Below are 16,631 nucleotides of genomic sequence, written 5' to 3'. Positions count from 1 at the left end.
TTTAATGGTTTTCTGGTTGTAGCTGACTGTTTTTTAGACTAATAGGTATGAGGCGTTTGTAGTTGGTTATCAATATTTTTTATATTTCATTGTTACTTTAGAAAAAAAAAATTGAAACAGGGGAAAGTTCAGTAAACTTCCATTCTGTCAGCAAGCCTAAACAGCTGAATGACAGCTGCAGAAACTGGAACTGAAGTGTTCTTAATGTGTAGGGACTTAAACCTTAAAAAGTGACCATTTCTGTATTATTGTTTTTTCTTTACCCCTTTTACCCTGATTCTTTGTGCTTGTGCATGTATTTAAAAAATACTCAAATTCTGCAGTCGGAGGCTTATTGAGTTGTAAGAAAAAACTGAAACAAATATTCCAGTTTTGTAATATAATTTATAAACATCATTTTATGAAAGCAGCATTGTGCTGTTATAAATGCTTTTTTGGTTATACCAACAGTTTATCAGAACTAAAGTCTCCACCCAAATCAAACCATGTCAAAGAATCGTTAAATATAAATTAGTTTTAGTTCTAAGTCATTATTGAAACCTTTACAAACGGAGGATCAGTTGATGTATTTTTCTTCTTTAATGCTCTAAACTAATAGTTTAAGTAATACTGATACACTTTTAGTGTTTATGTGAAAAATTCTATACTGTGCTCTTCCATAAGCTGCACTAGATTGGAGTACCTCACATAAAAATACATGATTTGCTGTATATTTTTTGCAACACCTCAAAGGCTTCCCTGTGTTCACTGCCCAGGTTGAACTCATGTCTCCTTTGGAAATGCTAAGTGTTCCTTGATTGGTCATATGGTGCACTGCAGGTAGCTACTGATTTCGCCCCATTTTATTACCACTTCAGTTTATACTGAAAAAACATGTTGAATGTTGCTTTTGGAAACACTTTTGTATTCCATGCATAACTGATCCAGTAAATTATGAGTTATTGGAAATATATATTATCTGCAGTGATATTCACAATACCCATTTCAAATAGATTTCTTAATACCTTTTTTTTTTCCTGTTTTCTTGTTTTCTAAGTTAAAGTGCCTAAATTAGTTTGTTTCTGCCTTGAGGTTTTAGTATGTGATTCTTTGTTCTTTTGCAGCCATGCGTATCTTAGTCTACGGGGAAAGAAAAAATAAGAAACCAAAGGTTTCAGGCAAATCGAGAGAAGAGTCCGATATGAAAGGCAATGATTTGTTTAGAGTTGACTTTGTTGTTTGTACCTTTTAGGACTTGAATGAACCACAGATCTATCGGTTGGGGATTTTTAGTACTCCTCTCTTATTGCTTTATCTGTTTGGTATTCAATGCAAACACAGATCCATTACCAGGTGCTCCAAAAATGCCCCGTACTATTAGGAGGATGTAGGTTGGAAAATAAGTTGGAGAGATGGCTGACGTTTCGAACAAACCATCTGTGAATAAATAAGGATGGTTTATTTATTCCTTCCTGATTAATAAAGCAGTTTGCACCCTCTTTTAAGGGCAAGAAAGTATTATTGTATCACCGTGTTGTGGTGCCAGAGAGAAAAACAAATTAGTGTGTAAAACAGCTTTTTGTTGTTTGGCTTTGTGCTCGCTCCTAAGGGGGTTGGCCCGTTGCTCTGCTTGAAAATGTGGAGAAACGACTGATTGTGAGGCACACAACGTACTTTTGAGTGAGAGGATATGATTGAGAGAGTTAAGTTATTAATGGTGATGGTGAGCCAGTGAGATCAGCCGCCTCGGGCTAGAGCTGCGTGTGTTCGTGTGTGTGGAAGTGAAAGTTTAAAAAGCCTGGTGATTTGCCTGTATTTGGTGCAGTTTAAGCTGTTAGATCCGTCTCTAAACTTCCTCTTTTTCTCTGACAGGTACGCCTGTGGCCGTCTGTGCGTCTCAGGACATGTAATCAGGTGTGCTTCTGCTGTCATGGCCTCCACAACAGCACATCTCCTTCCTGCCACAGTGTTCACCGTTCTGGCAGTGCTGGTCTCATCCGAGGACCATAAGTGGCACTTTGATCCAAGTAAGACACCTTTTTAAAGTTTGTCAGTCGGCACATCTTAAGCTTCTTTTTATTTTCTACAAACCTAGACCTGATTTCTTTTTCAAACCTTCCCTCTCCACCAAACGTCTGTCTGGACCTCTGAAATTCTCCTCGCAATCTCAGATCCGTAAGGCTCATTCTCTTCACTATCAACAGGCTATCCTATGTCCTTTCCCTGTCTGCCAACCAGTCGTCAGTAATCGGAGACCGAGATTCGCGTTACCCTCCAGCCCCCCCACCTCCACATACACCCCCGACCCGTCAAGATCGCTAATGCACAGGCACTTTATGAAAGTGTCAGTCAAAGTGTCAGGGAAGGAAGCATCAGAGGAGTCAGGAAATGTGAGCCAACCTGGAGTAACTGGAGACTGTTGCAGACAAACTTCTCACTGCAAAAAAACTAAAACTATGAATCACAGTAAGACTGACGTGGCTGATTAATTTAGAGAGTTGGGAAGAAAAGACCTCAGCACTGAAATATTCTATACTTTTTGATTACAGAAACCAGAGTGGGAAAAAAAGTGTATATCTACTTTACTGAAAAGAAAATGGAACTTTACTGAGAATGACAAAAGAATGAATCACCCAAAACACAAAGTTTTTTTTTTTATTCTGAAAATAATATTGAAATGACAGGCCATCAAACCTCCAGCTCACACTATAATGAAAAAATCTGATATTTGAATTTCTGACCAACCATCATTGTAATCAGATGTCTTGGTTCATTAAATCAACTTATGCTTTGATGATGAAGCCAAACTGTAACATATGCACACATTCAATCTAGCATTAGCTGTCATAAGCTGATAGACTAGTTAACAGACATTGGGCTTGTAGTTAGCCAGCCACTTAAAAAACTATGTTTACATTAAAAGGAAAAGAGGTCCGACTCCTCACATTAGATACTTTATTTGTTAAGGCTTTATTCAGAATGGAAGCAATCTAACATGCACAAAGTTGTCAAATGTCTCTACAACAGTGACAGAACCACAGAAGTGTGATATCTTGCAAAACAAAAACAAAACAAAAAAATTGTCAAGGCTTTATTGCTTTCCATAATTAAGCTACAGACTGTTTCTGCATTACAGAAGGTAAGAGCTGGAGATTATTAACATTCCTCCAAGTTCTGTGCTGCTCAGCACTTCTGCCCCGTTCTCCTTATACATAAACAGGAAGTTTAATTTGCCCCAATCCAAAAGACACAATCACAGCAAAAGTCTAGATGGACAATGATCCAATTGAGGATCAGCATAATCCAACCCTCTTAAACAGAAGTTTTATTCAGTTTCGTTTTGAATAAGCTCAATCCAATCACAGTATTCTGTTCATGTCCATGTTGACATAGCTGTGACTTTTTAAAATGTTGTGGTGCACCATTAGTTTCGAAGACTGTCTCTTTTTTTTTTTTTTTTTTTTTGGAGAAGATATTTTAAAACCGCTGCATGTGTCTTCGTAGAAGTACAGCAAACTTCCATCAGTAAACTAACTGGTACTAAGATGCACCAAGTAGACGAGAGCCGTTCATGTTTTCTGCAGACGTTTAGATGAGTAATATCATTTTAAATTCAATATGCAATAACTATGGATTTCACTTAAATTCCATCACAGAATAAAGTGATCTAAGAAATATAAAGCTACAGAATGAACATATCACTTCTACTCACCATTATAGTGGGATCATTGGATCTCAGCGCAGAACTCGGGCTACAAGCAGTTTAGCTCAAAACTGATCAGAAGGTGTGTTTGTAGCACAGGGAAACCTGGAGTTATTTCTCTTTCTCAGGGAATCACAAAAACTCCATAATATCCAGTCAGCTCTGCTTTTACCCCACCCACCACACCTCAGCACGTAAGTAGATTTTTCATAAAATACGTCCATTTCCTTCTTGAATTGATCAGGTAAGTAAGTCACTTAGCCAATAAAATAAGACTATTTACATTTAAAATGAAAAAAAAAAACAACAGTCTCTTATTTCAAGTAGATAATGTTTAATTACATTATTTTAAGGATACAAATACTCATTCCTTTGGCAGATATCTACTTTATCTACTAAAATTAAGTGCAAATACACTTATTTTAAGAAATGTCTACTCATTTTTAGATTGTTTTTGCAGTGTGCCACTCCAGCTCCTTTAATGCATACAGAATGAAGCAAGCGGTATTGCATTTAATAGCTCATATATTTATTTGTGTAAATTAGAGCTGCACTCATCAGATTGTTTTGGCTGATTTCCAATCAGTGATTTGTGAAGCTGAACTCCTGTCACTGATTTGAGCTTGCTCTGATTCCCCTTACAGAACTTTTAAATTCAACAATACTTTTTTCACCTTTCTGAATAATGCAAATTGAACTGGCTAAAGAAATATTTACGGCAAAATAAGGATGAAAATAGCATAAATATCATAAAAAGAACAAACTATATGGGGATATCTCTTTCTGCATCACTGCAAATCTACAGATACAGAGTAATATTTGTCTATATTAATCAAGAAGTTTTTGTACAAAATAAATACAACAAAAGAGTAAAAGTATAATTTACTGCTTCATAAGATAGAATATTCCTTAGCAATTGTTTTCTGTCCCTGTTTTGCACATCAATAGGACTGTATCATATCACAAGGTACATTTTTTTCACAATATCTTTCTGAAAATAAATACAACTAGTAAACAACATGGATAGAAAACCTTCTGATTTACAATTAGATGCATTGATTCTTAATTAAGTTTATTGTTGGCCTAAAAAAGCCTCTTTGTCACTATTCTATATTATTTTTGTTAGGACCACAGGTGACATCACAACATGTTCTAGCGACAGAGAGAGAAAAAAGAAGAAAAAGGCAGTTAGCATTAAAAAGCTAAAGAATTTCATGTTTTTTTCTCTTAACACAAAACATAACTTATGATCAACATCAGCACTTCTTAAGGACAAGATTTATAACAACTCTATTGGAGCCTTTTGTTAACACCTCATGTCTTTATAGCCAACAGACCCTTAGGTGTATATGATCTTTAGTTGTAACTGTGGAGGTTTTCTCCACTAAATTTTTTGTGTTTTATGACGCAGTGTGAGATGATTATCTGTGACTTGACTCTCCTAATAGAAATAACTCCCCACAACGTCCCTCCTTATTTATGTGAGAATCTGTCACACAGTATGCACCTCCAGGGACTTTTGTGAAAAAATTTCAACAAATGGCCCTGACTTGCAGATGGGACCATGCCTTCTAGTCCAAAGTGACACCTGATTTATCTTGAGGTAGTTCTTGATGGCTGGCCCATCTCCAGGCCATCTGGCTTTGTGGAGCCCTGTTTTTTTATACCTTGAACAGGATAATTTTTTCTTTTTAGGAGACTATGTGGAAAATCTGGACCGGATTTATTCTTTAGTTACTGTTTACACTTTAGTTCACAGCAGGAGACTTTCTGCTGGAGATGCAATTTCACAGCTGGAAAAGCAGCACATAGGTCAGGTGAAAAAGGAAAGTGAAGCAACTTTTTCTACCATCATTCTTAATGTCTTGTACACTCAAGCATTATAATATCCACTGTAGAACAGTATTGACGGAACAAGATATGTTATCAGAATGCAATCCAATTAATTTTATCCGATAAAGTTGTAGTTATATTTCAGTCATAGTGTTGTCCACAGAGATGATTTGAAAAATGAAAATCTTTATTATTGCGCAGACTTGTCCTCTGATCTTCCCCTGATTTTACTGCACAACTCAAAGACCTCAAAGCAAATGCTGCAAATCTTTTCTCACAATGTGATCAGCTGTTTCTTTCCAACAAAATATCCCTGGTGTGTTTTGGTTTTATTTACTAATGAAATAAGCTTCAGAATCCAGAACAAGATTTCAGAACCAAAGTATTTAAGGCTAATATCAAATTGAAGATGTTTGATACCAACACACAGAAATACCCAAGTTTCACAGAGTTTAGGTAGCAAAAATAAAAAGGTATAACATGAATTCTTATCATAACGGGAGAAATACAGTTACATGCTACTCCATGGTGATGCTCAAAAACTTTCTCATGCTAAAAGCCCAAATTCCCTCCAATAAGGTCTAATCTGCAGTGCTTTCTGATTATTTAAGGTACCCATCATTTAAGCACTTGGGGTATGTGCGGAAAAAAGGTAGTTCTGCAAAAGTACTCTGTTCTGCAACATACTTTTGTATGAACAAAAAATAGGCTGCTGGTGACTGAACAATGTGGAAGCAGTTTAAAGTAATATTAGGAACCTTATTATATGAAAACTTTGATATTAGTGTCCTCTCAAAAAGACCTGCAACACACTAAAGGGCAATGAGATTATAGTGATTGTTGGTTGATGGCTTTTAGCAAGTTGTTTAAAAAAAACTTGTTGACTTTCTGGATTTTTATTTAACCAAGTGTATTTTTTGAGGGGTGTTTTCTCTTTAAGAAGTCGACATTGGCTTGTTAAGTAACTATTGTCTTAGGTTCAAACTTAAGCTATTTATATCACCGGCAGACATGGTAAGGCTGTAAAGCTGAGCGATGAAGGATTCTCCGCTGGTAGTCCTTTGTTTTTTTGCTCATCATTTTTTAGTGAGAAGGAATGGTTGAGGGGAATTCCTCTCCTTCGGCTATGGTAACCCTAAACTGCAGGAATGGTGTCATAATGATTCTTGTTGGTAAAAAGAAAACCTTAAAATCCTGCTTATTTAACTCAGTGGCACCAACGTACAATTTAGAACTTACTAGATATTAAATAATTAGTAAATAAAATCCCAATAATAACCCCAACTCTCCAGTTATTTCACTTTTAGTTAACATTATGCGAAGTGTGATTAAGCTGCCACTAGAACAGAGTCTGGCCAGACATTTGAAACCAGTTTGTTTTTCTTCTTTGCCCACAGTTTGCTCTTTATAGAGATGTAAATAGATTTGAATCACTAGCTCAGCCCTGTTTGTATTATTATAAAAGATTAAAAGTAGACGTAGAATTAAATATTTTATCTGACAGAAAGTGCTAAACTGAAATTGGTAATATGCCAGAATATTTCCTGCAAGGGTTAAATTCATAGGGACTGAAGGTAAGCTTGGAAGTCACAGAAGTAGACAGCGAAGTGAAAAGACTGCAGATTGCTGGCTGTAGACATTGTGGTGTAATGATGATGGTGATGTAATCAAATGGGCACCTGTCCTCAGGGTGGGGATGAACTGTGCGCGCCCTCTGTCACCCACTGTGCTTTTGGGGGTTTGTCATGGAGCCCAACATTCCTGTTTTGTGACTCAGTGACAGAAAGTGAGTTAGATGCCTTCCCCACACCCTCCTCAGCCAACCCTCTATGTCATTCCCTTCACCCCCCCACCCACTCTATGACTGACCAAACACCCCCCGCCTCCTCCCTTTGATGACTTTAGAGCAGATAGCTGTCTGCTAATCTTTGTCTGGGACCATGCTATCTGGATCGTTTGATAAAGCTGCCACTGGATCTGAGTCAGGCCAGACATTTGAAACCAGTCTGTTTTTTTGTTTTTTTTTTCCTCTATGCCCTCAGTTTGCTTTTCTTCCTACAAATCTCGGTGTGCCGGTAACTGGAGCCGTGCAGGATAGCTGGATCCCTTTGGTTGTTGCTGTGTGTTGGACAGAGATAGCTGGAAAAAACTAAAACATAACAAATATTCGGAGACAGGAAAAGGTAACCTGAGATGTGTTTCCTGTCTCCAAAGGGGGCATAAAATTTCCTAGGTTCCTCATTCATAAATAGAAGTTATGGAAACTAAAGATGCACTGAATATTACAGTTGGCCTCTATTTTAGTAAAGCATAACATGGCAAAATTTATTTTAGCAGACACTAATTTTTCTTATACTATAAAATGTGTTATTTTAAGGGAGTTTAAAATATTTTTTGCCCTCACTTATGTGTTTTTATCCATTAACCAGCTTGTAGCCTTCGAACTGAAAAAACTGTTTTGTCTGTTTCTTGTTTGATCCTGTCATGATTTCAATGTGCTTCTTATGTTTTGTCCTCTTTTCATGTTTTGCATGACTTGAATATTATTTATGTACAGAGCTAATCGACTTTGTCTATGAAAAGGGTTTTTTGTTAACTGTACTTACTTGGTTATGATTAAAATAAGGAGCAGAGCTAATGCCCTCTAGCTGTTTCTAGAGAGCCGTTTGCCTTAGTTTTAAACGGAATTAATGTAATTATAATAAGGAAGACAAAATTATTTAGATCTTACCTCTTCTAATACTGTGCACGATCCTCACCAAAGTGTGTATTTGACATGGTAAAGTACAGTATGGTAAAAAAAGATTTGGTTTTGATTAAGTTTGTGAATCTCTATCCTGATCTGATTTAGCTGAAGCGTGGCTGATACACATCACCATTAGTTTATTTCAAACGTCTTCAGTTTCTCATGTTACCTGATAGCCGTTTCCCACCTTTTTCATTTGGCATCAGTAGGTTTAATGCTGGTATTAGAATATATGTTAACTAACTTTTTTAACCTTGTACGTTATGATTTAATAATTTCAGCTAATTTTAAAGTCTTTGAGTTTTAAAGTTCATCAACACCAACTCACAGCAACCAGTGACTGTGACTCCAATCTCCATTGGTTAAAAATAACTCGCAGAATCTGGGATAAGATGCTAATTTGAGTCTGGAGAGAAAATCTTATAGGAGTAGAAAAGCTTGAACCTGAGTAGGGCTGCGACTAACGATTATTTTGCAAATCGATAAATCTGTCGATTATTTTTTTGATTAATCAATTATTAATTGGATATCAAAAGGCTCCTTTAAAAATACTTTTTATAAAATTAAACTAGGTGAAACTTGTTTGTTGCATGAGACTCTATACTCCAGTTAGCGATAAATCGATAGCTTAATTAGTTGATGATTATTTCAATAATCGATTAATCACGATTAATCCGATTAATTGTTTCAGTCCTAAACCTGAGACCAGCTTAGGTCACAGTCACAGCTACGATCTGCTGAGTTTCTCTGCTGAAAGGTTTTAATAAAGTGAAAATGTTTTTTATGGGTTGTGACTTAATTTTATGTTGGAACCCCTCAACACTGCAACAGTTATGGGAATTAAATGTCGACCATGTTTGTAATGTATTTGGCCAAATACTGTGACTGTTGTGAGTTATTCTGTAACAAACGAGAGCTAAAGTAGCAGCCTCCTACATTTCTCCCTAGACTTATTTTCTGTTTTGGCTCTGAAGCATCGAGCCCGGATGTTTTCCAAGATATGACATAACAACTTTATGCTCTGTGACCAATGATGGCCTCTAACAACTCCAGTGAAAATATTAAGTTTCTTCTGGACAGATGAGAGTTTTGCTCATATCTTTATCTTGTGTCTGTCTTCTCTGCCTTCCTCAATCCTTTCCCTTCCAGCTCAATGTCGTTATGCCCTGGGGATGGAGGATGGCACCATACCAGACTCTGACATCACCGCCTCCAGCGCCTGGTCAGACTCCACAGAGGCCAAACATGGAAGGTGGGAAAAATGTTTCAGTATGTGTAGAGTTTGAACATTGCAGATAAAATTAAAATTTTTGGATGGATAATTTTCTATTTGCTTAAAGTTTTTTTCTAAAACCTTTTTTGTTAAGATAAAGCCAAAACATCAACATCAACGGCTGCAAAGACACAAATACATTGTTGAAATTCTTATTTTTTCCATCTGCTTGACCATGCAATGCTAGTTTTGTCATTAGGATTAGCTGACAAGGGTGGGGTTGCTGATTAAAGGCTGAGGTGAATTATGGGACCACCCAGGCTGTAAACAGCCATTAAACGCCAGGGATGTAATGGTACATGTATGTTTCCTGAACCATCACGGTGCAGATGGGGCATGTACAGGCAGTCAAATGAGAAATATGTTGGTCACAGGTGATTGCCACTTTCACTAAGACATGTATGCACACAGAAATGTTGTTATTGTTGCTTTTAGAGTAGGTTTAGCTGCTATCTAAAGCATGTCACACCAAACTAATGCAAGACTGGCTGGTAATAATGACACACAGGTGGCTCAGAGCCTGCCTGTTTGTAATTATTCAAAAGTGCAAAGTTAAAACTAAAGCAGGGAAGTGGTGGTATCTTGAGCCCAATGTTCATTCTAATTTTTTGTTAGACATATTGCCTTTTCAGCTTCTTTTACTTCTAAATTGAGGACATTGCCATAAGTAAAAGTTATTTTTAAATGGTTAAATCGTAAACTTCCATACAGAAGTGCTTGAACACCTTTTTACTTTTGCATGTGTTTTTCATTGACTGACTGTTTACTGACTTCATTATCTATAATGTTATATCATATTATAGAAATTCAAACAGTAAGGCATTGCTGTGAAGTTGAAGCTAAATTATACATGCTTTTTAACATGTGTTAACATATTAACTTCTAAAAAATGCATGTTTTTGCATTGACATTAAGTAAAAGTTTGTGCAACTAACTGCAGTTGAGTAATCTTAATAGTTAACAGAGTCAAAAGTTTATTATTAAGTTTAAGTTTATTATTTTGCCTCAGCATGTGGATTCTGTGACCATGAGAGTTCACTCATAGTTTTGACCTGCTCAAGTTATGGATGAATTGCTATTTTGATCGATTGATGATGGAATTTTGGTCTGGTAAACTAAACCATTGCAGAACTAAGAGTGTGTGTGTTCTTTAAGGTAATGTTTGTCCAGCTGCTGTTCTTTCTTTTTTGTTTTCATTATAGAACATTTCCGAAGTTGATTTAATTTCATTCCACATTCTGATTTGTCATTGCATAATATGCAGGCTGCAGGAATTACAATTGTAGTTCTGTGTAACATCAAAGTACATAAGTAGCCAATGATCCAAAACTCATAATAACACTACACTAGATATTTTTAAAAAGGTTTTAAAAGAAAGGGACTTCCAAGGGCATGATGCTCTAAAACTTGTAATTTAGATGGAAATTATGCACATTTGATCAAAGATGTATATATTCCTGACATACAGAGACACAGCTCCTTTCAATTTGGTTTACTTTCCCCCTTTTAAAAGCCTGCTTTTCAAACAGCTCTTTATGCAGAGCATATAATCACTGCTCTGAATAGCTTCACTGGCTGAGACTTGATAGGATGGATTAAATGCTTCGGTACCAGTCCTCTGAATTTGGATTGCTGCCCACATCTGATTGGTGCTGGAAAGCACATTCAGGTGAATGTAAGAGTGTTTTTGAAATTAATTAAAAAGCTTCATTAAAAATCATAAGAGCCATCATTAAACATTAACCACATGCTTTACTTAAAGAATATAAATACTGTCTTTAACTTTCTGTCCCTATAATATGCTGTATACACAATTCCTAGGTAAATTAGAGAGATTTTGTTTTCTCTGGTTGTTAAAAACAATAATACTGTCAGATGTGTGAAATATAGAGTTGCATATTTGTGTTAAAAATAATATAATTATAAAAACATATTCATAATCAGTACTTTTAATACAGTGTTATGTAATGAGAGGGTTTATACTTGACGTGATAAACACCTACCTGCTTATTAGGTTGGGCTTTGCTTCTCAGGCTACTGCACCTTTTTAATTAGATTAGGTCAGAAAATAAAACTGTTACTGAAGTCTCAAATCTAAGACTAGAAATGATGTTAATTATAACTCTGCAAAATAAGATTTATTGGTGATAGTTTTACCAGTTTAAATTAAAACTGTAGATGATGTAAAAGATGATCTGGCCATCATAGACCAGATTAGATACACGCCTCTGGTAAATTTATAGAAAATCTTAGTTTTTGTCCTTAGTATTTACTACTTGGATGAATGTATATACCCAAAAACATACATGCACTTATGTATACACAGGCATAACATGGATAAATCTCCAAACATTTCTGTACACCAATGCACACAAATCTATTGATATGTAAAATCATATGATATTAATATTTTCTGAGGCCATATATCTTCCAAATGTCTGCACCACTTTGACGGAAGGGTTGTGACAGCTCCACTGTGCTGATGTAACTTTAGCTTTCTATCAGATGCCAGCAGGTGAAAAGATGAGTGAAGAAAACTGCAGCACTCATTATCGGTCTGGACTGCCTTTCAGCTGCAAGGATCAGTTATAGGAGTGCTGAAATAAGAGATGGTTTGAGCTACTAATCATAAAAACCCATCTTATCTCAAGTCACTTTACTTCCATGGTTCACTAACAGCTCAGCCTATCATGTTAAAAGTAAGCACTCTTCCCTTAAGTATCCTTGAAACTATGTACACGCTCAGCATCATTTATATACATTTACATTGAAGATGAATAAAGTTACCTGCTGCTATTTTAGGTACATCTGGTACCAGGTTGATCTGCTGTTCAACCAGTTACAACCTGCTGTGCACCTGATATTGCATCAAACCAATGAGCTCTAACACGTAATGTAATATGCCACTCGAAGTAGGAATTAAAAGATGGCTACACTGTGGTCATAAACAGTTTGAGATGAACTTTGATTACTGTGGTGTTTAGATGATGCACAGTTGGAACTAAGGGGCTTTAAGGATGCCAATTAAATTTTAGCACAGCAACATACCACCAGCAGCCTGAACCTTTGGTGCAAGGCATGGTTATTGTCGGATTCTAGTGACCCTGTGGCAAATGTAGCCTCAGTTTCAGTCTTTAGCTGACAGTAAAAATTTATCAGTACCCTCATGGTTATTGGGGCCATGCATGACAAGACATTTGTTAAATTTGTTCCTTAGTGGATATTTAGTTCTTTTTTTTTTTTTTTTTTACCATTTTCTATAATCAGCATTTTTCTGAAATACTCAGAAATACTAATTTTCTTCCTCTCAATAAAGTGCAGACAAAGCCCCAGTCTGTCTAACCTTCATCATCCTACTGACACTGGTGAATAAGACCTCGAGATATTTTAAAGAACCGTCAGACTCCAACGATAATTTCACTGTGGATTCAGTTACTGTAATAAAGCTGCCAGAATGAAACAGTTGAATAGCGTATTAGAAATCTCAAGGTTTAGAAAATATACAGCACATTTTAGGTTTACCAAATTGTTTTGCATGAACATGAAATGGATTATTTGCAGCAGATAGATGAGCCAGTGTTGATAACCAGTAAACACAAGGCAGTGCTTGGAGAACGCATTGGCAGGGTAGTGGAGTACAGACATTGAGGACGAGCCAGTTAAAGCTTTTCAGGTTGGAAAAAAAAAATTCCTTCCACACACGAAATACTTTCTGTAAACAGTTTAAACAGGAGGTGGTCATTGGTGTGAGCAGAGGTCTCAATCTTTATGGGGGTTGATGCTCCATCACATGCTTCCACGTTCCATCACATGCTCAGCAAGCAGAGCCCTGAAAGATGGCCAGAAATTGACCCAATCCTACTCCTCACTTGACTGAGATCCAGTTGAGAACTTGGGCTCTTATAAATAAAAGGTTTAACAAGAAGGAAGCGTGATAAAACACATTTTATAGTGGAGCAGAATCGGTCAGATTCTGTTAACAAAGTTAATTGGCTATTTTTATACTTTTACAGTGAAATTAAAGACATGGGGGGGTTAAGGTAGTCAAACTGATTCATTGATGACACCCAACCTAGCTTAACGCACCTTATGTTACTATTATTTTAACAAAATTTGAGTGGAGAGAGCTTTTTCACACAGGTTCTCTCGAATTCATTTCTGCTTTGTCACTTTTTCATAACAGCTGCACTCCCATGTGATGATGATTGGGCAAGCCCTGTGTCAGCGAAAAAAATACCCAAAGGCCTGCAGACTAGCATGTATGAACGGGTCATAAATGTGGGTTTTCACATCAGTAATGTAACAAATAAGCTCGATTTGCACTTTTCTTGTGTGTGAATTTTTTTTTGCTAGGTGGTGCAATCAGCCCTCTAAGCATTAACAGTATTGGCTGTTGTTATGAGCTACATGCTCACTCTGGGCTTTTACCCAGCAACCTTAATAACAGTAATAACAGTTCTCATTCATCAGAGGCTAATATCAGGGACATTGCAGGCAGGGGACCCGGGACAGGTTATCTAAGATGGGGACTATCTCTGGAAATCCGTGACGTTTGATCACTTTAGTCCTGGAGGCCAAAGCTAATGTTAAAGATGCCTGCTTTCCAAAATCCTTAGACTATTTTAAGAATTTTTAAATCTAGGAGCCATTACACCAACAGTAATTTCTCCTAGTCCAGGAAAACACTGTCTGTAACGCAACTGCCTGATAGAAAAGCTGAGCCCATGTTTCTGTGTTAAGAATGTTTTTAATAGTCAAATGTATTATTCGATCATAAATTTATTTTTATTAGCTGCAGGTAGAAGTCAATGCATTTAATAGAAACAAAGGCTTAAAATTTAAATTTTGTGTATTTTACTTATGCAGTGGAATCTGCTTATAGTAATCATGTTGGTCCAGAGCCAATTTGAACACTATAAGCGGTTGATTACTATATCCGTGACCACTATAAGCGGATTCCGCTGTATATTGTTTCACTTGGTTAAGTTAGATACTGGAATTACATTTACAAAAGATGTATTGGATGGGTCTGTATGATGTCTTTAGCATACTGTTATAACAGTCAATGACTCTGACTGGAAATGCTTAGTATGTGCACGAACAGGAACATTATTGCTTGCGGACTATTCTTTTACGAAATAGTAACCAACTTTTCTGTGGCTGATCTCTATTCCAATGCAGTGATACAGCAACTTTCATAAGAGCTTGTATGACTTCATTTATTAATAAGTTCATAAGATGTAGAACTCTGCTGTAGTCTGCTTTGGCCTCTTTGACCTGTGATTGGCTTTAGCCTTTGGGTCCAGCTAATGTGGATTTAAACTTTTTGTAAAGTTAGCTACTGCAAATTAGATGTCCCTGTTTTTTAACCTAAAGAACTGATTATGGGATTCCTTAAATTGGGAATAAGTATTTTTTTTGTTGCATTGAAAACCGTTACCTTCATAAAAAAAACACTTAAGTTTTTTTTTATATATATATATATATATATATATATATATATATATATATATATATATATATATATATATATATATATATATATATATATATATATATATATATATTTGTGTATTACTTTGCAGCAGAAACCTCAGATGAAACCTTTTTTTGTCAGGTCAGACTTTAAAGAAAACCAGATGTTGGAATGCAAGTGCAGGAGTTTGTGCATCTCTGCTCTTTGCTAAGTTCTGAAGTACAGACTGTGGCAAAAAATGTTCATACCCCTTTGACATCATATTTAATCACATCACAATCAAAAACATCAGTGTATTTTATTGAGACTTTAAGTGATAGAGCAACACTAAGTAGTTGCGGCATCATGTTGTGTTGATGCTTTTTATCAGCAATAACAGGGAAGGTGGGTAGAGTTCATAGGAAGATGGATTGAGCTGAAAAATAGCAATAATGGAAGAAAACATGTTGGAGGCTGTAAAAGACTTTTGATGATCCCTAGCAAAAAATGACCATCAAACAATAAAAAAAAAAATTGCAGCTTTATTTGCAGAGAAAGGTAGTCATACAAATTGTTGGTTCAGGAGGCTGAATTAAATATTACGCTATGCTCTCAGGATATTATTTGCAAAATATTTTAAAAGGTGCAGGTATCATACCCCATTTAACTTTACAGTAATGCACTACTTTGAGTTAGACGATCGTGATATCTCAATAAAATACACTGACACTTTGGGTTTAAATCCAAAAATGTTCAAGTTCTGCTAGATGCTGTATTTTTCAACAAATTATAAATGGATAATGTTTCACAGATTAGCTGTGTCACTAAAATGTTAACTGAACACATTAGCATTAGGCACCTTTTAAGAAATCTAATTAGATACAGTTTTTACCTGCATAATCTACATAAACAAACAGGTTTGATGTTCATTGGACATGTAGGCTGACTGATTGTAGTCCTTCATAAATAATTGAATGAGGAATAGGATTTATTTTATAATTATGCATGTGTTGTAGCTGTTTGTTCCAAAACTGGAAATCAAGCTGTTCTTTAAACTAATTTGTTTGTCTGTAGAGTTTCCTTTCAGTCTGCTGGCACTAGAGTAAAGTAATGTTTCTGAAGTCTATTAAATTACTGCAGGAGATGATTGTGTGTGCCTTCATGTAACCCATTTGCTAATTGTGTTACCACCTCGTCTACACGGATCGGCGAGAGCCCAGTTAAACCTGCAACACGCAACAGCCACGTGTTGGAGCTTTTGTTGGATCATGTGTTTGTTCTTCTCTGCCGGGTCTGTTGGGCTGGGTCTGTTGGCCCGCTGTCTAACCATGTGGAAGTGATTATTAGCTCAAGCTGTTTTTAAGGCACATTAGGGAGACCCTGAGAGAGAAAACAGGCTGAACAGCGAACATAAAGTAAAACAGAAAACGAGTGAAAGGTGCATTGCTGCAGTGCTGTGCTATAAACTGGGATGAATCAGCTTGAAAGCAAGGTTTAATGGACCGTATTTCTATTTCCCAGAAGAAAAAAAATAGCATATTGGATATGATGAAGTGGGGGGTAAAAAATGGAAAAATGCTGTATTTGTTGATGATATTTAATAAACAGGGCTCTGCAATGTCAATCCGGAAGGCTGGTACAT

The 16,631-nt window shown here is 36.3% G+C and overlaps 1 protein-coding gene across 6 annotated transcripts in view; it reads left to right on the top strand.

Moving 5' to 3' along the window:
• The window catches only part of ddr1 (discoidin domain receptor tyrosine kinase 1), a 72,627-nt gene that overhangs the window by 23,166 nt on the left and 32,830 nt on the right, over window positions 1-16,631 (top strand). For 5 of the 6 annotated variants that reach the window (XM_038284284.1, XM_038284282.1, XM_038284283.1 and 2 more), the window contains exons 2-3: window positions 1,852-2,006; window positions 9,411-9,513. In XM_038284284.1, coding sequence (XP_038140212.1) covers window positions 1,910-2,006; window positions 9,411-9,513 — 200 coding nt within the window. In that variant the 5' untranslated portion in view covers window positions 1,852-1,909. Of the gene's footprint in view, window positions 1-1,851; window positions 2,007-9,410; window positions 9,514-16,631 lie in introns of those variants that run through there. The other variant, XM_038284281.1, reaches the window with a different exon arrangement.

This window comes from Cyprinodon tularosa, unplaced genomic scaffold (genome assembly GCF_016077235.1).
Source record: "Cyprinodon tularosa strain WSP-4 unplaced genomic scaffold, ASM1607723v1 ctg2, whole genome shotgun sequence".
In the NCBI taxonomy this organism is placed as follows: domain Eukaryota; kingdom Metazoa; phylum Chordata; class Actinopteri; order Cyprinodontiformes; family Cyprinodontidae; genus Cyprinodon; species Cyprinodon tularosa.
The sequence above is the reverse complement of the archived record's forward strand: the minus strand, read 5'-3'. Positions and strand labels throughout refer to the sequence as shown.